Here is a 26,263-nt window from a genome sequence, read left to right as displayed (position 1 = left end):
ACCCTTTATCAATAGCTTAGATGGAAATACTTTATACTAAATAACGCCTGTATAAACTTTATATCTTATTAGAAAGAGATGACTAAGTTTCCATAATGTTTAATATCTATGAAAAACTGTAAGAATTAGGAGTATGGAGAACATGCTACAATGGCTATATAATATTTTATATGTCCTTCTACTAAGAAATAGATTAAATTTTTGTTTTGTTTCCATTATTTTTCTAACAACATTTTAAGTGTGCCATTTAAAATAACTGCAGGGATGTTTCAGATATATAAGAACTTACATAATTCTGTTTTTATTTGGATGATATTCATTTCAGGAACATTAACATAATAATGCACTAAATAAAAACAGATTATACCATATGTCAGGCAATGTGCAAAAAATGTAACACTGAAGTCACTATTCTGAAGCCACTATTTCACTGAAATTTTGAAAAATGTCTATTTACTTTCAGGCATTTGCAAGAAGAATATGCATGTATAATATTTGCAGTTTTTTAAAAAAAATATTTACCCTTGTAAGATCTTCTATTTCAGAACTGAAGTTTGTTTCACCTTCCATCATTTCTTCCTCTTCTAGTGTCCGTTCATCATCAAAATCATGTACCAGCATGTCTGCTGTTGGGTCAAATTCATGGTCATCTGATGTTGCAGACCCTCCTAGAATTTGATTAATAACCAGAACACTGATCATCTCAGAGATTTAAGTATAGTATTACTACATGACTGCAAAAATCAAGAATAATTTAACAATTAAGGCAAGATAATAAATACAGTACTTGAAGAAATCATAGAACAATGATATTATAGTAATTCTGCAGGATCCAGTCCAATCCAAAGTTCCCCGAAGATGGGCTCCAGCATGAATCTGAAAGCTCGGAAGACAAAAACTGATCTCGGTGACCGACCCAGATTGGATCCTGCAACATTATCTCAGGACATGTATACAGTATTCGCCTTCATTCATATAGTAATTCTACTCAGGCTTTTCTCCACTATCAAACTATAGTGTTATGTACTCCACCTTAGCAGAAAACTATATGGAAATGACATTTGCTTTCTCCCCTGTCAATCACTATCCTGCCTTTATTGCCTCTGATCACGGCAAGTTGATTCACTACAAGGCATTTAACTTCCCTTCAAGATAACAGCTTGTGAAACTAATGGATTTTACACATTGTGAAGCTGTTCCTGGACAGTGCCAGAATAACATCGCTAAGAATCACTTAAATATGTCTGACTTGGGCTGAGGTCGAGATGAAGAAAATATCATGGGGATATCGCAGAAGAAATGATACAAGTGTAGTTTTGTGGCAAAATTAGATAGAAGTGAACAATCTCAGAAGCATGTTTTAGATGAGGATAATATTTTAATTTTACCCACATATACATGGATACAAAATTCTGTTGTAAATTCTAAAGATTTTCATTTCCTATAGAAAAATAATATATAGGACAGACTAAACTTTATAAGCATTCTAGTACCTATGCTCACAAAATATTACTTTTTCTTAATATAAATTCAGATTTCCAGATTGGGAGGATAATGAAGACATTCTGCACAAACATATTTCAAATCTCTATAATCTTGGAAAATTATAATATTTATATAGCTATGCTTTGTACTAGCCAAAGTTGTAGTCTCAGTTAAAAAGTTCTTTATGTAAGTACTTTCATTTTTATTTGCAGCATAAGTGAAGAACAATTCCAATTTTCACTATTCCACTAAAAACTATATATAAAACTAACCACATGGTAATATCTTCCAGCTGCTGCTGGTTCTCATATGTATGCTTGTAAATATAAATTATGGCAGCCTGCACTTTCTTGACATTGAATTGAACTTCTGTATCAAATAACGTGTTAGCCTTCTTTGCCCAATGCACTAATTTGCCATTAGGGAAAATATGCTGCTACAGTCATCATGATATAAATTGACACATTTTGAAAACTATAGCTTCCAGATATGTCCCTTTAACCTTATTGAGTAAATCTTCAGAGACTCTATGAATTATCATTCTTTCATTTTAAATGTAAATAAAATATAATTTAATAAATTATAATTAATTAAAATATAAATTAAAAGATAGGAGTTTTAAGGTCAAAGTTGTTGCACAGGAAGCCCTGCTTGAATCATTGTTTTTAATTATTTGAATTGCATCAGGCTTGCTAAAAAAATGCTGTTCATATACTAGATACTCCATGTTAGGGATGTACAAACTATTTCATGCAACGAATGAAGAATTTGGACAATATGTGGAGAGAAATCTTTGAGCATCTTAGGATTTGCTCTATCTGGAATCCGGGACAATCTGCTTCAAATGCTTTAGATACAAATATGTATACATATATGTTTGGGTCTGCCATTCCTTGTATGTTTCTCTCATTGAACACCCCATTTACTTTTACTATTGGAATGTTTATCATCTTAATCTTTTGAATTCTCAGTTCAGGATGACTACAGGAGGAGGAATACATAGGCCTATAAAGAACATATAGCATATTCTGGATCTATCTGCTATTGGAGACGACAGCCTAGACCTTTCTGGGCAAATGGTTGTCCAATCTCTTCTTTAAAACCTTCAGTGATGACGACAAGCTCTTCCACTGCTTAATTGTTCTCAATATAAAGACATTTCTCCTTAATTCTAGGTTGGTTCTCTCCTTGATTAATTTCCATCCATTGCTTCTTGTCCTGCCTTCTGGTGCTTTTGAAAACAGGTTAACCCCCTCTTCTTTGTGACAGCCTCTCAAATATTGGAAGACTGCTATCATGTCACCCCTAGTACTCCTTTTCACCAGACAAGACATACCCAATTCCTGCAAAAATTCTTCATATGTTTTAGCCTCCAATCCCCTAATCCTCTTTGTTACTCTTCCCTGCATTCTTTCCAGTGTCAACAACTTTTTTATGTTAGAGTGACCAAAACTGGATGCAACATTCTAAGTGTCATCTTAAAGAATTGACTAAGTAGAACACACTTCACTCTGCATTCACTCTGTACATCTGATTAAACCAGCTTAAAATATTGCTGTTCTACTGATTAGTCATCTCCACATCACTTCATTCCTGACCCCCATCCCTTCTTATTTATTCTGCATAATATTTAAGTAACCATTTTTACTGTACTAACTTGCTTTTAGATTTTTCCCCAGTTCTAATTTCCATATTGCCAAGTGGGCAAAAATATGTTCTTACAGACAAGCGGTTGTTTCTTCTTTTAACACTCATTCCTCAAACAAACATTGTACTACCCATTATGTTTTCACCAGCATTTGCACATACTAATATTTCTCTACCTATTTTCCCACCATAAGTAAACATTCTATTTATATAAATTCAACTGCAATAGTGATAAAAATATTGTGAGTCCTCTAAAATTATTTGCAATCCTGTGGTTTTGTGACCTAAATTAGGATCAGAACTTCATCTAAGTCCTAATAATAAAGTGATTTTGATAGAACAATGCCCCAAAATAAAGTAATGTGTCATGTTTTTGCTGAACACAATAAGTCAATCTTCATGGTCTTTATTGGAAAATGTGAATGTTAACATTTAGTAACTTTGGGTAGAAATATAAGTGATTTCTCCTTAGAATGTATACTCTTTTTTGGCTTTAAATATAATAGCTGGTAGTACCTCGTTAGCAATGACCTCAACTAAATATATATAACATTATAATATTATTATATTAATCTTACATTTTAAGGAGATACCTGGTTGATACCTAGGATGCTGGCAGCAACCCGTGTCAACCATTAGTGCCAGTCAATTTGAGTGTTCAGTTGACTGAGTTTCATGTTTTATGAATGAAAGTTTTATTATAATAATAATAATAAAAAAGTTGGAAAGGACCTTGGAGGTCATCTAGTCCAACCCCGAGCTCAGGCAGGAAACCCTATACCATTTCAGACAAATGGCTGTCCAGTCTCTTCTTAAAAACAGTGTCAGAGCACTGGAGGCACTTCACAGCTTCTGAAGGCAGGTTGTTCCACTGGTTAATTGTTCTAAGTGTCAGGAAATTTCTCCTTAGTTCTAGGTTGCTTCTCTCTTTGGTTACTTTCCATCTGTTGCTTCTTGTCTTGCCTTCAGGCGCTTTGGAGAATAGCTTGACTCCCTCTACCTTGTGGCAGCCCCTGAGACTCTGGAACACTGCTATCATGTCACCCCTCGTCCTTCTCTTCATTAAACTAGAGTAGACATACCCAATTCCAGCAACCGTTCCTTATATGTTTTAGCCTCCAGTCCCCTAATCTTCTTTGTTGCTCTTCTCTGTACTCTTTCTAGGGTCTCAACATATTTTTTACATCGTGTTGATCCTTCCTGTTTTATCAGCTTAAATTATTATAGACCAGTGGTGCGAACCTTTTAGAGACCGAGTGCCCAAACTGCAACCCCAAACCCACTTATTTATCGCTAGGTGCCAGGTGGGCGTGGCCCACTGGGTGGGTGTGGCGGTCATGGAAGATTGGGTGGGTGTGGTCACCTCAATGTTGCTTGTGGGGACACCTGTGCGGGGTGGGCAGGGTTGGGGGAGCTCCAGGTGGTCTCTGGCAGGTGGGGCGGTAGGCAGGAGACTCATCCTGTGGGGAGAGGCGAGGCAGGGTAGGGGTGCCATTGCCATGGGTCAAGGCAAGGGCTGGGGCAGCTGCTGTCTGACACCATTGGCCCTCGCACACAGAAGCCAGCAAGCGCATGGGGCCCAACGGTGTCCGTCAATAGCCACAGCTTGCTGGCCCCTCAACAGGCTCACTCTGGGGCTCCACAGCCCGTCGCCAGCAGTTCAAAGAAGCCGCCTCCAAGATGAATGGTCGGCCAACAGCTGAGATGATGCAGTGGGTTGTGCCTGGGAAAAGGAGAGCATGCGAGGCCAGGAGGGATGGGAGGGGGGAGAGAAACTAGCCGTGCCGGGATGCATTCAGCCACGTGGGACCTCGGCAAATTAGCAGGCGGCTGGTTGAAGATGGACAGTTGCCACCTCCGGGGCATGGCACAGGTGCCTATAGAGAGGGCTCTGAGTGCCACCTCTGGCACCCGTATCTTAGGTTCGCCACCACTGTTATAGACCATTCCTGCTTTAACAGACATTTATGGATTGTCTTGCATGAACTGCTCATTTCATGTCATCCTGCAAAATGAGTGAAGATCAGAGCTTCGACATAGCAATTTCAAATTGCAAAATTTCTTCTGCTTCAGCCATTCTGTTGTAGCTTTACTGGTGTGTTTAGGGTTATTGTTGTACTGTATGTCCCACATTTGTTTAAGCTTTAGTTCATGGATGGAAACCCTGACAAGCTGCATTAGAATTTTCTAGTACCACCCAGAATCCATTGTTCTTTCAGTAATTGCAGCTGTCTGAGTTGTGAGACTCCAAACCAACTCTGAAGTATGTGTCATGCTTCAAAATCATGATTCAGTTCTTCTATTGAAATGAAATGCTTCATTTTCTAACTAATAAAGAAAATATTCAAAGTTCTTTTTTTGTTATAGCCATCCACAGAACATTGTTCTAGTAGTCTGCTGGATCATCCAAATTTTCTTTGGCAAACCTGAGTGGGTAATAATATACTTTCTGGAGAACAGTTGTTTGTTTTCCTTATGGTGGACTAATAAACATTATGACATCAAATAATGCTACAATGGCCTGCAGATCCTTTAGAATCACCCTTGGGATATTATACATCTTGTTCTTGAAGCATTTTTTTCTCTCTATTTGTACGTTATCTGCCTGATCTTGGATTGATGGTAATCAAAGTCTTTGACAATGGTTTTGCCATCCCTCCTTGCCTTATTAACATTAACTCTTTTTTAAGGCCACAGAGACCTTTTTTGATCAAAGTGGGATTCATATACGCAGATCTGTTGCATAGTAAGTAAACTCCAGTGGTCTTTAACCAATGTGCTTTTTTAACATGAAAGGTCCCCTCAAACTCATAGATAACTGATCTCTCAAGACTTGGAACATTTGACATCTGACTATCCTAGGGTTAAACTTAATGTATGGTCACAGACCCAGGAAATCACGTTGTTTGTTTGTTTTTTTAAAGACAGTCATTATTGACTCAATGTGTTTGATGGAGACATGACACAATGTACTGTTTTATGTTTTGTTTGTTTAACTAGAGTATATTAACAGAATTAAGATGATGCTCTGAGCACATTGTACCCCCTCACAGTACTGCAGGATTGCAAAAAGCTCTAAATAGGTCACAAACTGTATTCGCTCTATTTTTTCTCATTTATAATTTTCAATCAGGCACACCATTTTACCCCTTAGACACAATTATTTTGGTATCGTACAATTTTCAAATCTGCATTGAACAGTCTATTTAGTATTCACTGCAAGTCATTTCTGTTCTCAGCCAAAAACATGGTATAATCCACATACAAGAAGCACTTAACATTTACTGCTGCAGCCAAAACACCTCTATTATCACAAGCATTTCTTATATCTCCATCACTACAATAAATAACCAATAGGATTTCACACATCTTACCTTAAAATTGTAATTTTACATTTACATTTACATTCTAATCTTATCTTTAAAAAATCCTGACAGTGAGGACAATTATCCAGTGGAATGGTTTTCCTTCAGAAGTTGTAGGTGCTCAATCACCGGAGACTTTTAAATGGAGAATGGGCAGCCACTTGTCTGAAATGGTTAAGGGCAGGGGTCTACAACCTTGACAACTTTAAGACTTGTGGACTTCAGCTCCCAGAACTCCTCAGCCAGCTGCTGAGGAGTTCTGGGAGCTGAAGTCCACAAGTCTTAAAGTTGTCAAGGTTGCAGACCCCTGGTTTAGGGTCTCCTGCTTGAGCAGCAGGTTGGACTAGAAGATCTCCAAGGTCCCTTCCAACTCTGTTATTTTGTTACCCTCTGCTCAATCCTAACTATTCCTGAAGCACTCTCTTTATTCTCATGCCTGCTTTGCTTCCATTCTATACTACACATTCAGAAACTACCTTTAATTCCTCATTTCCCCAAAACTTTTTGAAATTTAAAAGCCTGTCCACTTTATTCTGCCTTTTGTCTGCATTTATTTATATGACAAATCTGCTCACTTAGATTTCTGTATTATCTGAAGTGCAAAAATCTGGGCTGCACAACTCATACCTGGCATAAAGCTGAAATTGCATTTCCAAAATGTTGGCTGTCACCTCTCAAACCCTTTTACCAGAGTTCTGCAAGTCCCTTTCCAAACACATATTAAAAAATTAAATGTTTCTGTTAAATAGGGCAAGAGTAATAATTATATATCAATTATTAAGAATCAATGAAATCGTTGCACACAATAACTATACAGTATGGTTTACTCCATGAAAATACCATATCCGTTTTAACATTTTTCCAACTATATCAGTACATTTGTATTGTGCTCTTTTCTTTTATCAAAACTATTTCATAATATTATTTCATAATATTCTCATTTTGATCATCTAAAAAAGCTCAGTAGAAAGCCCAAAACCTTCATTACGCAAATGCAGAGTAAACGTATTATTATTTTGGCTAGCATAGCAGCTTCCTAAAATTTTTATTTTATTTTAATCCCATTTATATCCCGCCCTTCTCCGAAGACTCAGGGCGGCTTACAATTTAAGCACAAACCAATGTGCTTAGCAATAGCCTTATGTGACATTTACATAGACAATAATGACAATGACATGAAAAATTTCCCGCAAGTACTTATTCTAATTAAACTCATATTACATATCATAATCTATGATATTAACATAAGAACTGACTTTATGTAATAGTTTTATTTCAAAGTTTCTCAGATTATGTAGAAGAAATGTAAGAGGTGTTGAATGTGAGTTGAAAGGAGCATTTAGGTTCTGTACCAAATATCAAATTATAGTGGTCCAGTCATGATTGTTAAGTCCTCTTTGAACACAACCAGCAAAGGTGATCCCACATACTTTGGATAATTAGAATTTTTCTAATAGTGAATCAGAATTTATTTTATTTTGAATCCATTTTTTTTGTTCTGAACCTGGGAATAATACAGAATGTATTTTGGTTATCTGTGTCACTTCTTGTTACATATTTGAAGAATGTTACCCCATCCATTCCCGCCACCCCCAGTTTTATCAAGGTTAAACAATCCAAATGACTTAAAACCATTTTTTATAGGACAAGCAAATGGCTGTTTTTAGTATCAACTCAGCTAATCTGCAAATATAAGAAAAAAAATAACCTAATCAAGGTCTTATAAAGTTACATTACAACAAAATATTTTATTATGATTTTACCAAATTGTCAATTTCTTTATGATTCCTTAACACATAAGATTTCAAATACATTATTGCTATGGACAGAATTTAAATATATCCTTCTTTATAGAGTCCTTAGTGCTCTCTGAGTTGTTTGCTTGCAGACATTTCATTTCATTGTAGACATTATTAAGGATTACACAGTTCAACCCTGAGCTACATATATTCTCCTCTATTGGATACTTATTTATGAGAGTTATATTTCTGAATATAACACATAATCTTGTGATTTGTGTTTATTGAATACATAAAGTTATGAGAAAATATTTCCTAACTTTTTTTTAAACTTCCTGACTTAGGATTTCCTAGTGGTCTCCCATCCAAATATTAACCAGATCTGAACCTGTTTAGCTTTTTGAGATCAGTCAGGGTTGGCTAGTTGCTGCCTCTGTTTAAGACTCCTAAATTATATACAAAGATACAAAATACAAGTGAGATCTCTTTTGTTAATTAAGCAGGTCTTGAAAAGGTTAATCTTTTATCAAAAATGTGTGTATTACTCAAGAATCAATAAAGAATCAATAAACCTACAATACATTTCTGTTACAAGTGGACAACATTATTCATGCTGGCACTTGACCTTAGTTATGGCATAATAAATCTCTTTCATTAATCTCAAATTTGTTAGATAATGCCATACATGCATCATATTTTCCAAATTCTAGTGATAGTTCAAAGGCACATTTGTAGAAATATGTAGCAACATGACACAGACATATTTGTTAGGGCTATGCAAAACATTCAAATGAAACATCTCTCCTAAAATTATTAAAGCAACAATCTTCTGCAAGTGTAGTATAGCTGATTCCAAAGCTGTTCCTAGCTATCTGTATGCACAGCTGCTTTACTGAGAGGAAAGCACATTGTGAAGCACTTCATTCCAAAGCTTTGTACGGCCCTAATATTTGTCGAGCATGTAATGATCATTAGAAGTGATCCCTTGAGATCAAACTGCCTTTTAGCATGGAACACAGATTCTTCTAAATAGTTCAGTGTAGTTAATTATAGCAACAACTGTGCATTCTATAATGTGTACATAATCAAAATGAACTTGAATAAAGAACTTATATCTTCTCCAATTTAGTAAATATTAAAATAAAACATTACCTGGGCTTGCTGATTCAACTGATGGCTGTCCAAAAGAGAAAAAGAAAATGTTATTAGTAATAACACAAATTGTAATTTTAAACTTTTATTTAAATCAAGCATATAATTAGAAAAGGTCTGATGTCTGATTTGTTACAAAAAGAAAAATATACACATTATGTAAATATTTGCAATGATTATTTTTAGGCATAGGTAAAATACAGGTAGTTCTTGTCATACAACTTATTACCCAGTTACAAAATTCCAATGGCCAGGTTCCAATGGGCACCCAGTAACTCACTCACATTTATAGCCATTATGTGACCACAATTTATGATGGTTTTGCTGAAAACCTATGTTACTTTCGGTTTTGGCAAAATACCCCATAGTGAATAAGACATTTGCTTAATGACTGCAAATTCACTTAATGACCATGCTAATTTGCTTAATAACTGCTGCAAAAGGTCATAAATTTGGGCTGGGCATATGATGACCTGTTTTACAACTCTCTCAACTTATGACTGTAATGGGCAGTCTCGATTATGGTCATAAATCAAGGACTACATGTAATTAAAGGGGAAAAAATCTTACCAGTTGCATCACAAGCAAACTAGCAGCAAAATGGCTATAGCTAAGCTCTTAAGATATTATTAGCCTAAATGCTCAAACACACAATTGTTAAGAAAACTAACAGATATTTCAGATTTCTAATATTCAAGATTACTCTTTGGTAAACTGTAATGTCTAAGTGAAACACAATCCCTTGGCATGTTCATATTTAATATTGTGTTTATGTCTGGTCTGCCAAATTTTATTTTGGTATTACTCGCGCAGATATCTTTTACTTATCCATCTTTCATGATGAAAAATCTAACAAACCTATACCTGTCACAAACACATAAATGCATCATCTATCAATAAAAACTAAAGAATTTATGGAAAAAGTTAAGAAAAAGCAATGAAATGAACAATATTAGCAATAATATATATATATAATATAATATATATATATGTGTGTATGTATGTATGCATGTAAATGTAATTTTTTTTTGGCTTGCTAACAAAGAATAAAGCAAGCCAAAAAAACACAACATAAATATGAGCTGCCACTGCTGTGGCTACTGCCTGTAGATGGCCTTGGGCTAGGCTGAAACAGGAAATAAGATTTGTCCCATGTCTGGGACCAAGCAAGTGTATTCTGAATGTTTAACAAACATTTAACACACACACACACACACACACACACACACACACACACACACACACACACACACACACATATATATATATATATATATATATATATATATATATATATGTATATGTATATGTATATGTATATGTATATGTATATGTATATGTATATGTATAAAGGTAAAGGTAAAGGTTCCCCCGCACATGCGTGCTAGTCGTTTCTAACTCTAGGGGCCGGTGCTCATCTCCGTTTCAAAGCCGAAGAGCCAGCGCTTGTCCGAGGACGTCTCCGTGGTCATGTGGCCGGCATGACTAGACGCCAAAGGCGCACGGAACGCTGTTACCTTCCCACCGTAGTGGTCCCTATTTTTCTACTTGCATTTTTACGTGCTTTCGAACTGCTAGGTTGGCAGAAGCTGGGACGAGTAACAGGCGCTCACTCTGTTACGCGGCACTCGGGATTCGACCCACCAAACTGCTGACCTTCTGATCGACAAGTTCAGCGTCCTAACCCACCATGTCCCTCCATGTATATGTATATGTATATATACGTATCTACGTATCTACGTATATACACACACACACACACACACACACACACACACACACACACACACATATATATATATATATATATATATATATATATATATATATATATATATATATATATATATTATTTCAAAGTTTCTGAATAATATTGTCTATGTCATGCATGAGAAATCAGGAGTCCAGGCAGTTCAAATGAATATAAAGGTTTCTTGCAAGTTTATGCTCTCTACAAGAATCTGAACTAGAACAGAACATTCATAGAACATAGAAGGGTTGGATGGGACCTTGGAGGTCTTCTAGTCCAACCCCGTTTGAGCAGGAGACCTTACTAATGGTCAAAGCCAATTGGCAGTAGATAAGCATCAGTGGAATTCAAGATCAGTTGTGGGCGTGAAGGGACTTGAGCCAGATGATGCATTTGACCCCTACCTTGGGCTCAGCCTGGTTATCTTCTACAATTTAATTTAATCCATGGACAATTGTATTCTGAATAATGATGACGATGATGATGTTGGAAGAGACTTTGGAGGGCATCTAGTCCAGCCCCCTGCTCAGGCAGGAAATCCTATACCACTGGCTGTCCAGTCTCTTCTTAAAGACTTCCAGTGTTGGAGTATTCACAGCTTCTGGAGGCAGGTTGTTCCACTGATTAACTGTTCTAACTGTCAGGAAGTTTCTCCTTAGTTTTAGGTTGCTTCAATATCAATTTACTGTATTTTAAAACCATATAATTTGAAGTGATTCTCAATGGTTTACAAACTATTAACACTAAACATATGATAAAATCTAGAAATAAATTGTAACAAATAAATCACTGTAATATAGCCATAAAATGACAGATACACTTGATGCCAACGCCACTTAATAACTGCAAAAAATATTCAGAGGCCCTCCAGAAAAGCTGTCTTCATAGGTCTATGAAAGATTGGATTGTGTACTGACTAGAACAATGATACAGGAATATTCCATAAGAGGAAGCTGTCGAAGAAAACAAAATTTCTGCACCCCCCACATTTCCCTTTCTTATATGTGGACAACCCTAAGCAACCTCTCCCTGAGTAAATAAGTATTCATTAAGAAGTTTATACTTTCCAAGATCAATAATTAATATCAAAACTTTAATAACAGAACACAACCAGGGAAACATGAATCACACAGAGTTTCTTTAATTAGACCTACTGTCAGAAAACAAGGAGACACTTCTGGTGAGCATCATGATGAACTGATGCCAGATGTAGGTTGCCAAAATCTCTCTGGAGAAAACAGATATCTCAAGATTACCCACATTTACTCTGCACAGTTCGTTTTTTGTGAGCAGATGGCAGGAACTGTGTTTTTGTGATCAACTTATGACTGACTAGGAATTCATCAAACTTATAGCTGCTAATGCAGTCTATATGGACTTCAGGTTCAATTGAGGTTCACCTCTTAATAATTTTGAATTTATTTATTTTATTGCTTATAGATTGAGAACCTTCAGATTAGCAGGTCTTACTGAAATCACTGAGTTCTGTTTAATCCTTCAAAAAATAAGTTTCAACTACAAGTTCTAAGATGTAAAAAAACATGGAGGGAACCTATAGCAAAAGGATGTTTAGTACTGACTTTAGAAAGTTTTTAACAGATTAAGAATATAAATGGACTTATTTAAGATTTTGAACTTAATCAAAAGAACCCTTTCCAATGGGAAAATATCTATATATTTGGAAATAACTGATAACTTTGAAGGTTGGGCACTACTGGACACTTTAAGTGTGATCTACAATGAATGGGTTTCAGGAAGCTATTTACTTTACTGAAGAATCAGAAGATGGTACTGAAGAGGAAGAAGTCCACTGAATAAAACTGAAATTGAACTGAAGGTGGATTCAAAAACGATAGCCTATGGAAGATGGAAATAGTGGATTTACAAGTGAAACTAAGTTATGATTTAATAAGTGAAGAAGACATACACATGGAAGAATGCTGTAGCTTATTCCTCTACATTGGATTTATAAAAGGGACTTGTTGAAACTGCCAAGGATTTTCTAAAAAAGCCAAGAAATCAACTCCACAAGAAGGCTAAAACTACTTGCATTGAAACTAACTATAACAAAATCTGGCACATCTGATTATGTTGTACCTCCTCCTTATTTTTCAATGAATTAGGGAGGTGTTTGACCCACTTGCAAATGTTATTTGGCTGTTGTGGACTTAAATGTGGACTCTCCTCCAAGGCACAGAGACTGAAAGCTTGTAAGACAAATAGTAATGGAAATACCAATATGTCCAGTGAGGAAATCCAAGAGGAATATATCTTCTTGGGTCAGCCAAGTGGAATCCTTAACTTGTCCATATAGTTCAGCTGAATGCAGACATTTGCACCACACCATCTCAAAACTAGGACCCCTGGTCACAGATAAATTATTTCTTAAGACCACAGCCACCCTCAAGCCCTGGCATTACTGCTGCTATCAAACACAAAACTCAGGAGGAGAAATCTTCAAGAGGACCATAGCCTTTTCCTCCCCAACTATACCTTAGATCTATTTGTTCATCTACCACCAACTTATGAATAAAAGTAATATTATTATAGATGGATCTGGCATTCAGCAACAATGGATATAGTAATTTAAATACTATATGGTACATGTAATATTAAAACAGAATTTAAATGTTTTATTATTGGCAGTAGCATCTTCCTCAAAGACTAAAGTGCCTAGGAAGCTATACTAAAGACATTAAGATATTATCTTAATATCGGTGCTTAGACACTGCCCATCAACTGCACATAAATGTACTGATGTTCTAGCCGTTGAGGCTGCCACGTACGATAACAGAGAGCTGCTTCAACGGTCAGTCACTTCAAAATGTATCTGTTTCCACCTCCTTCACCTTTCAGGAAGCACCAAGTTTCCTAACAAATGAAAAGCATGTTCTCGACAGTTCTGCAAAAGTGGGAACCACATCTTTTGGAGGCTTAGTTTTTACTCGGATTTTTACTCTCAGGTTTATGTCTATGGAGATTCTCAGTCATCCAGGTCATGGTTGTCCCAAAGGTACTTTTTCGAGAGGCAACTGGACTTCCTTGTTTTTTCTTCTTCGAAGACATTTCGCTTCTCATCCAAGTAGCTTCTTCAACTCTGACTAGATGGTGGGGGTATGGAAGGATTTATATTCCTTGCAGACAGCTTGGTCATTTGCATTCTTTTTAGAGTGTCACTGAGGCCACTTGGAGGTTTGTCAGTGTCCTCAGGGTCACCTGAATAGTGCAAATGGGTGTGGAGCCTTCTTGGGACTGCTGAAAATACTGTGCTGTGGAAAACACTCCTGAATAAGCTTTTTGGAAGAGAAGCGTCTTCAAAGAAAAACAAGGAAGTCCAGTTGCCTCTTGAAAAAAGGCTCCTATGGAACTCCCAGGCTTAATTTTTACTTGAATAATAAATACTTGGCTCTTAATGAAGAAAAAAAAATCAAGCAAAATAGATGAAGACCTTGTTAAATATACAAAGTATCTCTAAAACTACATAAATATTCTCCATTTCATCTTGCTCAAGTCCCAAAAGTTCTAGATCAGATTCAGATCAAATAAGAATCAGTTCTGATTGTGGTACAGACAATAGAGCAAGATACAAATTTGCCAAAAACATATTTTTAAAAGCTAGGGTTGCAGAGCATGGCACTCAGAATTTATTCCAACCCCCTAATAATAGCTCCACTTTAAGGCATGTGACTGGCAGAGAGGAAGAATGGAGTTCAAAGTAAAAAAAAATTGTTCACATTACATGGCACTGTGACCTTCAGAGGGGAACAGTGGTAAAATTTTCTTGGATTTTTTTTCTTCTCTGCAACCCCTGGCCCTATTCAGCCTATTTTCAAACTTGATCTTTTTTTTTTTGACAGCTCCTATCCTAACAGCAAATTTTGTTTTATCCTGTTCAATATTAAATGCTGATGAACAGAGTCCCTTTTACGTAACATGGTGAGAAATAGCCGATTATGGTCTACTTGTCAGTTCCATAACTCCAGTGTGCCACAAAGCCAGAAGCCCTAGAAATTACAAATAAAAAGAACACACTTGCAGGCCTTTCAATAAACTATTTAAAGTCAATATCATGCTGTCCCTGTTAGCCAGAAGAAAGCAAGTACACATTTTGAAAGCGTAACACACAAAAACAACTATAAGTTGTTGAAATGCCATAATTTCCTATTATTTATCTCTCAAATATATGTCTAATAACCACAACAAAAAGTATTGGATATAGCTTTTGGCAATTACCTTTTAAATGTAATGATATAACACTGGAAATCAATCTATTTTTTTAACTGAATGACAAAGAATATTGAGTTCACAGTCATGAAGGAAGCTATTACCTAGGTCTCCAATGATTTATAGTGGCATACCTTTATGATTATTATATTGAAGGTCCATTTTTTTCTGGGGCTCAAGATCAGCCCCAGCCAGACACTTTAACTGCTAGACTACTACTGGCCAAAGATGAATAACACTAACTGTATGGTAAAATCTAAGTAACAAGTTGATACTCACCTGTAATTATGCAAACTATAGAGTTCATGCACTATAATTAGGAATTTCTACTGCTTTGTTTGTATCAGAAAAAGCTTTTTCAAAGACAACGGTATTTATTTATTTATTACCAGATGCATATTCTACCTTTATTTTGTACAATCAAGATAAGCTCCTATTTTCCCCACAACAAACCCCACTGGGTGACCTCATCTCTTTAATACTCTTCATGATCCTAGTGCCCTCTGCACATTTTAAGATGGAAATCTCAGAATTTCCAACCAACATGTCGGAGAACAAACTCAGAAGATGAACTTAGAAAGGCTTGAAGCCTAAATGGAACCACTAAGATATGAGAGGGACATTTCACCATTCTTAGGATAATCTAAATTTTACAGAAATATAAATAATGTAATTTCAAAAAAGAACACCCACCTCGATTAGGGCAAAATCTGTTAGTCTAGCATTCTGCCTCACACTAGTCAACCAGACAGTCCAGGTATTGGCAAGTACAAGGTAGAGTTTCATCTCTTCTTATCAGTCACCCTGCAAATAGCAGTTTGAAGCACGTTGCCTTCAAAGGTAGTTTTCTACCCCAAGAGATTAAAAAAAGCTGTAGGCTCAGCCAATCAGGAGGTACAATGACAGAATACCCTGAAGTGGGCTTCTCTCCTCTGGAAAAGGTTGTCCCCCCCCCTCCAAGGCAAGAGTAGCTCCCACTGTCATGATGTTCTAGATCTAGAAGTTCATAAAACTTGCCTTTCTGGAATACCTTTGGTTTCTGACTACTATAGAGTACCTGGTGTAGGAATGCTATATTACAATCTTAAAACATAATAAGATTCTGCTTTTCTTTCATTATTGTTGAAATTTATTGCCAATGCATCGGCAATTGCTTTATCATCATTTAGAGCAGGGGTCGCCAACCCTCGGTCTGTGGACCGGTACCAGGCCGTGGCATGCCAGCAACCGGTCCGCACAAACAAGCAAAGCCCCATCTGCAGGATGCAGGCAGCACACAAAACCACACTCCTTCCGGTCCGTGGAAAAGCCTCTCTCCATGGAACTGGTCGCTGGCGCCTAAAAGGTTGGGGACCTCTGATTTAGAGTCACTTTGACTGAAATAATTTATAAATTTATAAATAGAATGAGGAAATATTTCAAAATTTGAGGGCTGTTTGGCAATTGCCTCAAGTAGTTGTATGTTTCTTCTTCTTTGGAAGTATTGAAGCAGAAGCTAAGCAGCCTTCTGTCAAGTATACTAAAAAAGGATCCTTTCGCTAAAAAAATCTTAAAATGAACAGTGAGCTGGGTCAGGTGATTTTCAAGATCTCTTTAACTTTACCATCCTAGACAAACCTGTTTTATATAACAAGCTATAGATCCGGAACTGGAGCTAGTGCAAAAGACAGCAGGGAGACTTTTGCAAAGCATATGTTCCACACATCACATTACTTTGCTCTTCAAACATTTCCTTGCTTTTTTTGTGCTTCCAAGTGCAATTCAAGTACTCGTGTTGATCTACAAAGTTCTAAACTATGTGAGACCAGGAAATTTGAAATATCATTTATTTCCATATTGATGTTAAAGCCAAGAGTCTATCTGAATTGTGGTAGGATATGAATGCAATAAGTAAATATTGATAATTTATTATCATCACTGGAAACCAGATTCTATAGCATAATTACAGAATTTACTACCAAAGGAGGAAAAAAAAGGCTCCCTTCTCATTCTGCTTTCAACAAATAAATATTCTCATTGTCAGAACATGTAGTGTATGTAGTGTATCTCTGGGCCTCAAAGCAAAACTCTCGCAAGGTGCTGTGCGATTTGAGAGTTAAGTTGTTGACTCTCTCGCAACTGAAACTGATTGTGAGAAAGAGAAGAGAGGCGTCATGAGCTGCTTCTTCTCTGCTGCTGTCACAGCATGCTTAAGCCTCACATGGATCTCCTCTTACTCTCTTAGCCATTGCAAAGCATCCCATTCCTGGCTGAAGAATAGGAGGTGACTGTCAACAATGGTGTCACTACTGTTGTTGAGGCAGCAGCTTACTTGTGAACAACAGTGGAGATTGATGTAGTAGCAGCAGCTCTATCCTCACGTGCCATTCTTCTCTTGCTGGAGCATTGTGAGACCAGGCTTGTTTCTTTGAAAGACTGAAGGTATGGGGCAAGGGAGAAACTGGAATATTTTGTATTTCTGAGCTTGTGTGGGTAGAATCATTAATTTTTAACTGGGAAAGGCCTTGCCTTTGCTGTTTGTATGCCCCTGCTTTTAACTCTGCAATGCTATGTTGCTTTTTAAATTTTAAACAGCTCTAAGTTGGCATTGCAAGGCGATCAAACCGGTCAGTCCTAGAGGAGATCAACCCTGACTGCTCTTTAGAAGGCCAGATCCTGAAGCTAAAACTCAAATACTTTGGCCACCTAATGAGAAGGAAGGACTCACTGGAGAAGAGCCTAATGCTGGGAAAGATTGAGGGCAATAGAAGAAGGGGACGACAGAGAATGAGGTGGCTGGATGGAGTCACTGAAGCAGTAGGCATGAGCTTGAATGGACTCCAGAAGATGGTAGAGGACAGGAAGGCCTGGAGGAATGTTGTCCATAGGGTCGCGATGGGTCGGACACGACTTCGCAACTAACAACAACAAAAATGGTAAGTATTGATGTTTTTATTGCAACAAGTAGTCCTCAACTTATGACCATAAATGGGATGGCAATTTTGGTCATTAAGTAATAGGGTCATTAAATGAGTCATTGGGTGACTGGAGTGTACTACCATTTTTACTGTGTTGTTAAGTGAATAACAGCGTTTGTTAAACGATTCCAACTTCCTCCACTGACTTTGCTTGTTGGAAGACGGATGGGAAGGAAACAAATCATGACCGGGACTGCAAGATGCTGCAACCATCATAAACATGAGCCAGTTGCCAAGCACCCAAATTATGATCATGTGACCTTGGGGTGGTGCATTGGTTGTAATTTTGAGAACCATTATGGTCGTAAGTCACTTTTTTAGAGGCCGCCATAACTTTGAACTAATGATATAATGATAAGCAAATAAATAACCATTGACATAATGATAAGCAAATAAAAGTAGAGTAAGAATTAGTTCCCCAACTGATAAAAACATATAAACAACCTATGTAAGCTTCCTTGTTATCAGGACAGAAATCCACTTCCTTATCAATTTGTCTGAAAGTTGTTGAGAATTTTAATTTATATACTGATTCTAAATTGAAAATAACTAATTGCTGAAATTCTAGTAAGCCCATCCTGTCTCTCTATTAATTTTGCTAAAAACAACTTTGTGACAATCATACCTCTAAGAGTAAATTTCCATTTAAGCAGTTGTCAACGAGTCTGACAGTAATTTACCATAAACTTTTTTTCTACAGCTTTAACTTCCCGTATACTATTGATTCAACTATATCATGAATGCATATCAAAATTCTGCAGTTAATGTAACTTATTGCAAAATGTAAAAACTTTTACTAGCTTTTAGAAATTTGTAAACTTTTACAAATGTGGTTTTCCTGCTACTTTATTCAAGTGGGAAAAATTAGTTTAGTTTATTGTTTATTTTTTAGTCTGGGAAAATGGAAACTATACAAACCAGAAAACCTGCTTTTTTTCTTACAACAGAAACAGCTTGCTTTGCAAAGCCAATACAATATATAAAATTTGTGTGGTGAGGTCCAAAAAATGTATGTCTTTCCATATTCTACAATGCAATACCTTTTCCCAGTTAAAAATTACTAGTTTAATTCTACATATAAAAACCACTAAGTGATCAGATCAGATTATTTGGTCTTTAAAGTATTTTGATAATTAAAGGAAACTTGAATTATTTTAAAACTATTGAAGCAAAATTAGCAATATTATTAATACTCATTCATGCATATTTGAGGATTCTTTTGTTATGATAATACTGCTCAAAAATATTTTCCCCAGGAATGCTTGCCTTATTTAGTGCCTCTTTAGTTGGATCAGGTAATGATTTGGAGACTTTTGATGAGTTCAGTAAACGTGTCTCCTAAGGGGAAAAACTCAATAGTTCATCTTGTTTTAATGAAATTGTTACAATTTGTTTTTATTTTTATTATTCTATTTTTTTGGTTTTGATTATAAAGATTTTGTTTAAAAATATACTCCTTTGTACTTTAGAAATCCCTCTGATAACAAATGGTAAAAAGTAAACAGAGAAAAAGAAAAAAATCATTGGATAGCCTGATCATCTAGCGGTAATCATTACTTCAAAACAGTCTTGTTTCAGAAGCAATGTAGAATATGGTTCGTGAGTATGCATATATTTCTTCCTCTAAATTAGAGGTCAGATTTTTGATTGAATTTACTTTCACCATTCTATTTAGTCAGCATAAAACTGACTAAATAAGTATAAAACTAATACAAATATACAAGTAGATACAAAACTCCAGAAAACAATAGGACATATATTAAGTCTTCAGCCCCACTATTAAAAATTGAATTATTTCATGATAAACTTTAAGGTAATGCTGCTTTATCTACTTAGAAAAGAAAAGCAGGCAAAAAGCTACTACAAAAACAGAAGACACTTTCAACATTGTAATACAACATAGAAAAGTTAAGTATAACTCATTTCAACTCATTGTATCAAACAGATGTAAAAACCATTAAGTTTTCAAAAAGGAAACTGCGAAAACAGGCAAGTTTGAACATGAGTCACATGTTCATGAAACTAATCAGTTTCATTTTCTGAATCTCAACTGTAATGATTAATATTTTCTGATCTTTTCCTTTTTTAATGGATTCCTGAAAACTGTTCTCTTGCCGGTCATGCGATGAGCTTCCCATTTTTTTCACATATTAATATAACTGCAAATACAAACCAATTTCTTTTACATCTTTTCATTTTTGGTATCATTTTAAACAAAAATGTCACATGGACACAATTTTATTTATAAAGCGGGCAAAGGAGAGGATAGCATAGGTATCAAAGCACTGCATTTGTTTGGCTCCACATGGAATAATTATAACACTTTTTAAGCAGAGTGGGGAAAGACGCTCCTTGTTATTAATTTTTGAGATAACTAATTCCTTCAAGCTGGGATAAGAGATTTTAAGAGGTTTTCCCCACACCAAAAAACACACCAATGTTTTAAGGAATATTCAAATATCAGTAAACTATACTACTATCAACTTTGAAACAACATCCCATTACTTGTAGGAATCAAAGGCTATATGGTAGCATAAAGAATTAAAGTAAGCTCTCCTAGTCAAGCTCATCGACATCAGTATGCTTTTCGTTTGGCAGCAAAACAGAAATGGCTTGCTATTGTTCTTTTCTGGATGTTTTTTTTCAAGATTCCTCTCTAGCCTATAGATTTGGTATCCCTTGGTGGTCTTCCATCCAACTCTTCACCAGGCCAGTCCCTGCCTAGCTTAGATGCCCACAAAAAGCTGGACAGGTGCTGCCACCTCCTGCCCAGCCACCTCGAGCAACTCCTGATAAGTTGCTCAATCATACCCTGAGTCTAAAACACCATTTTGAACTTCTGAATTTCAAAAAAAAGGGGGGGGGGAGGGAGCGACAAACGTTACAGTTCTGGCAAATTTACAAGCCCCTTCCCATCCCAGTCTAAGCTGAGACTGGCCTTTTTTCCCCCAGTGTTCACAGGCCAAAAATGTAACCTGTTAGAGAAAGTATCTTGCCAACTCTCAAATGCTGGGGCAGCACAGGGCTCTCTCTTCCCCCTTTCCAAGACTTTCAAAGGCTAAAAACACCCAACCGTCGGAAGGGGGAGGGAGGGAGGGGGGGGTTCAGCAAAACGAGCCTCTCTTTTGACTCCCCCCAAAGTCGACCCACGAAGCTTTCGGGTCTCCACAAATCTCCCTTTCCGCCTCCCACTCTTCTGCGGTGGTTGGTCGGGGTGGTGGTGGTGGAAGCAAACAAGGGGGCCAACTTGGTGAATCCCGACTGTCCCAAACAGGAAGAAAAGCAACAGCCTTTTTTTTTGGGCCCCTTCTTCTCCTTCGCAGGAAGGCACCTCTCATCCCACCCAGAAGGAAGCGAAACGGTTATGTCAGGGGTCTTCAAACTTGGCCCTTTTATGACTTGTGGACTTCAACTCCCAGAATTCCTCAGCCAGCAAAGCTGGCTGAGGAATTCTGGGAGTTGAAGTCCACAAGTCATAAAAGGGCCAAGTTTGAAGACCCCTGGGTTATGTCAACGTTTCTCCTCGTCCCCACCCCACCCCACCCCCTTCGCCCACCCCATCCCGCCACGCCGGGTCCCGCAGGGCCGGGGCGTCCTCACCGACCGGGGTGGTGGTGGTGTGTCTGTGTGGTGGTGGGGAAAAGAGCGAGTTCTAGGCGCAAGACGCCACCCAGGCCCATCTCGGGACCTTCCTCCCATCTCCGTAACTAACTTGCGGGGAAGCGAAAGGAAAAGGAAGGCAGCGGCCGCGCAACAAGTTCCCGGTTGGCCCCGGACTCGACTCATCTTTTCTCCCTCCTCCGGCCGCCGCTTCTTCCTCTTCCTTCCTTTTTCTTCTCCTCCTCTCCCTCCCTCCCTTCCTTCCCATCCTTTCCTTTCCATCCCCTCGCCGCCACCCGCGACTCTTTCCCCCCCCCCCTCACTTACCTCCGCCATGTTCGCCGCTCAGCTGGGGCGGGCCGAGCCTGGAGAAGGGAATCACATCGTCGTCGCCGCGGCGGAGAGGAGGAAACGGCCCGGGAAAGGCTGCGGGAGCGGCGGCGGCGGCGGCGGCGGCGATGGCTCACAGGCTCTGGGAAGCGGCGGCAGTGGATGCAGGGAGGGGAGGGAGCGGGAAGCCACCAGGGGGAGGAAGAGGCCCAACGTCACCGCGCAAAGGAGGTGGGCGCGCCCGCGACACCGCCTCTCCGCTTCCCCCGCCCGCTCTCGCCTGCCTTTCTCTTTCTCTGCCAGCGCGAGCGCTCCGAGTCACGAGACGGCGGCGGCGGCGGCGTCCGCTGGCCGGCGTCGCGCTCGCGGAAGGCTCTTTCCTTTCCTTTCCCCCCCCCGCCCCCGCCCCCGCCCCGAATACGGGAAGAGAAACGATCTCTTCGGGACTCTCCGGGGGCCGTTTGGGGGAAGGGAGGGGGAGAAAAAAAAAGTGTGCGTTTTAAACGGGCTACGCACGCGCAGTCCCCACCCACAGCGAGGTCCCGACTTCTCTTCGCGGACGACAGTTTTGCGCGCACGTAACGCGGGGGCCGCCAAAAAAAAAAAAATGAGCACCTCGTACAAGCCCGCGACTCAACCCACCCGCCTAGACAGGCCGGGGTGAGTCAAAAGCTTCCGCTTTGCCAAAGTTACACACGCACACGCACACAAACACACACACCTCGGCGGTCTCTTCGCACGTTCCCTTTCGCTCATTTTCCTCCCACCCACCCCCCCCAGTAGAAGAACGGAGCCCAAATTCTTTCCATACTTGGGTCAAATAAGTAGCGATAGCCACTTTCCCGTATCGCAAACGAGCAGGGATAAATGAGCAAGAAGAAGGGGAACTCATGACGGGGAAAGACCTAAACCCACTCCCTCCGCTCCAGAGCAGGCTAGCGGTGCCTTTTATCTTTCCCGAAACGCGGGAAGAGTCGATCAGGGCTCTCTTCCCCACCCACCCCCTGCTCCCCAGGCTAGTCTCTTCACGTACCTGTTTGCCCATGGTCTTAAGAATGGCAGCTTCCGCGTCACGAAGACGGGAGCGGGGACTAACAGGTGGGAAACGCGGCACCGGGAGGAAAAAAAAAAAGGACCAGCTTCTTGCTTGAAGCGTGGCGCTGCTGCCAAAACTGAATGGCTCCTTTGGCCGTTTGTTTTCTGAAAAAAAGTTTATCCCTAAAGGGAAGATGATGTCAGCCAGGGTAGTAATACTAGCCTCGCGTTTTCCAGTTGGGAAAGGATACACTGGTAATTATTTTAAGTTTTGTAGTATTTATTTATTACCTTATGCCAGGGGTCTTCAAACTTGGCCCTTTTATGACTTGTGAACTTCAGCTCCCAGAATTCCTCAGCCAGCGTGCCTGGCTGAGGAATTCTGGGAGCTGAAGTCCACAAGTCATAAAAGGGCCAAGTTTGAAGACTCCTGCCTTTTGCTGTCTCATATGGGTAGTCCTTCGACTTACAACCATTTGTTTAGTGACCCAACTTGCAAGGGCACTGAAAATAGTGACTTGACCTTTTTTTTCCACACTTAGAAGGTTGCAGCATCCCCATGGTCAGGTGATCAAAACTTGGATGCTTGGCAACTGGCACATATTTATGAGGTTGCACTGTCCCATCCTAGTCATCTGACCTTCTGACAAGCAAAGTCAAGCCAGAATCTGAAGCCAGATTCACTTAACTACCATGTTACTAATTTAAGAGCTACAATGATTCACTTAACAACTGTGGCAAGAAAGCTTGTAAAAGAGGCAAACCTCAGCAGCTGTCTTGCTTAGTAATGGAAATTTTGGGTTCAATTGTCATAAATTGAGGACTACCTGTATATTTAAAGGACTATGTAGAGAAAATAGCAATAGCACTTAGACTTATATACTGCTTCACAGTGTTTTACATCCCTCTCTAAGCGGTTTACAGAGTCAACATATTGCCCCCAACAGTCTGGATCCTCATTTTACCGACCTTAGAAGGATGGAAGGCTGAGTCAACCTTGAGCCAGTGAGAATTGAACTGCCAAACTGCAGGCAACTAGCAGTCAGCAAAAGTAGCCTGCAGTACTGCATTCTAACCACTGTGCCACCACGTTCATAAAAAGAGCCAAGAGTGCAAGTGTCATAGGAGACAAGGATTGAAGAGACTGATTTATGGTTTGCCATTCTGCGTACGTGTGGGGAGAGGCCTCAGGTTACAAAACTTAGCAATTTGCAACCACTCCCCGCAAAGCAAAAGGATTTCTTTTTGGAGGGTCTTAGAACTGTATCCGTTGGGCCATCAAAGTTTGATGACACAGTGCCGACCAAGCAACCTGGGTCTTCTGACATTTAGTGGCTGAAAATATTCCAGAGCTGTTTAAAATAATTAAGGATGTAAAGATGGCCCTTTAACCCATTATGGAAAAAAAAACCAACCCAGTGTTTTGTATCTACTGATTTCAGTGGGACAGTGTCTAGTTACATGCAACTATTGCACTCTCCAATAAATATGCATAAGATTCTACTGAATACTGCTGAACTCAGCAGGATTTCCAACAGGACATAAAATGTTGCACTGTAAATGTGAAGATGAAAGCAGTGGAATTTCAATATAATCATAAAAGTGCATTGCAGTACAATCTGTTCTGTTGAAATCCAGGATGTGGTTTTATTGTGTCTTCTTGTGTCTTCTTGAAGACATTCTACGAATTACCAACTATGTAGAAGGGACATTTGAAGAATGTTAATATAGACAGTGACGATATTGGGTGAAATTAAAAAAGATAAATCTTTAGATCCTGTTGTATGCAAGTCATGATACATTGAGTTTCATAGATACAGTATGTCATAAACAATTACCCCTAATTTGCAATTGGGATGGTGGTGTTCCTTTGAGTCAGTGTTGACTCCTGATGGCTGAAAGTCCATGCAATTTTCTTGGCAAGATATTGGAAGTGGTTTGCATTACCTGCTTTCTAGGGCTGAGAGAGAGAGATGGGCCAAAGGTTGCCTCACTGGCTTAGTGTACTAAAGGTGGGACTAGCTCTCATCATCTCCCAGTTTCTAGCCTGATGTCTGAACCACCAAACTGCTGACTGACTAATTGATTGTATGGCACGTTCACATATTTCAGTAAAAAGGAACACAGGAATAAAATACAAAACATAGAAATACTTCCAAATAAATATGCATATTTATTTGTATACCTCCCAGAATCACATAATTTGAGTTGGGTGACTGTATAAATGGTTAAATAAATACATCTTTAATAGGAGAATTTAGTGTCTTGTCTGATTATATTATACACTGGGTTGATTTGAACCCACTGTTAGTAACAATTTTCAAATTTTGCACTGCATATTTAGTTTTGCTTGTTAGTTGGAATATAGACTTCCACAACTAATTTGTTCTTTCAGTTCAATTTAAGAGTTATTTGACTGTGCTGATTAGTTTGGTACCAATTGAAACCTAATTTGTGTGACAGGTTATTTTAAAGCAATCATGAAATGTTTTATTTTATTTATTTAATCTGTGCTATATGTCAGCCATCCCACTGTCAAGTGACTTTATACAATATGACTTTTTGTATACCGGTATATTGGACATCTTTAGCAGAGGTAGAGTCTTGTGATCCCTGGATCAGTGATACATGATTGCTGAAAACTGACTACAATACATTTTTTTTTCAATTTTGGGGAGGGAATAAATTAAAATTAAAAGTGTTATCCCTAAAACAGACACTTAAAACTCTTTAAAATGACAACACAGCCTTGCTTACTTTGTGGCCCTTAATTCCTCCTGTGTTTAGCATAGTCTTGACTTTGGATTTGTCTTACTACTGGTTAGACAGTTTTAGGATTTTCAGCTTGTTTTAGTAGTAGTTGCTGCTTGCCAAGGACACTTGACTGTAACTTTTCTTCTGTAACTTTAAAGTCCAAACAATAGCAATCCACCCATAGTCATTTTGTTTATCTGGTTAAGAAAGTATTTCTGAAAAGGT

The 26,263-nt window shown here is 38.5% G+C and overlaps 2 protein-coding genes across 5 annotated transcripts in view; one reads left to right on the top strand and one right to left on the bottom strand.

The window, feature by feature from the left end:
* MIER1 (MIER1 transcriptional regulator) overlaps window positions 1–23,020 on the bottom strand; it is a 51,960-nt gene extending 28,940 nt beyond the window's left edge. For 3 of the 4 annotated variants that reach the window (XM_081323962.1, XM_081323960.1, XM_081323963.1), the window contains exons 1-3: window positions 22,247–23,020; window positions 9,389–9,413; window positions 523–668 (exon numbers count right to left, since the gene is read on the bottom strand). In XM_081323962.1, coding sequence (XP_081180088.1) covers window positions 523–668; window positions 9,389–9,413; window positions 22,247–22,255 — 180 coding nt within the window. In that variant the 5' untranslated portion in view covers window positions 22,256–23,020. Of the gene's footprint in view, window positions 1–522; window positions 669–787; window positions 1,772–9,388; window positions 9,414–22,246 lie in introns of those variants that run through there. The other variant, XM_081323961.1, reaches the window with a different exon arrangement.
* The window catches only part of DNAI4 (dynein axonemal intermediate chain 4), a gene marked incomplete at its 5' end in the record, with an annotated part of 45,071 nt that continues 41,061 nt past the window's right edge, over window positions 22,254–26,263 (top strand). Inside the window, one exon of the mRNA XM_081325490.1 lies at window positions 22,254–22,480. Within this exon, the coding sequence (XP_081181616.1) occupies window positions 22,254–22,480 (227 nt within the window). The remainder of the gene's footprint in view (window positions 22,481–26,263) is intronic.

The sequence above is a fragment of the Vipera berus genome, assembly GCF_964194415.1.
Source record: "Vipera berus genome assembly, chromosome: 3".
Classification (NCBI taxonomy): Eukaryota; Metazoa; Chordata; class Lepidosauria; order Squamata; family Viperidae; genus Vipera; species Vipera berus.
This window is presented reverse-complemented; position numbering and strand designations above follow the sequence as displayed.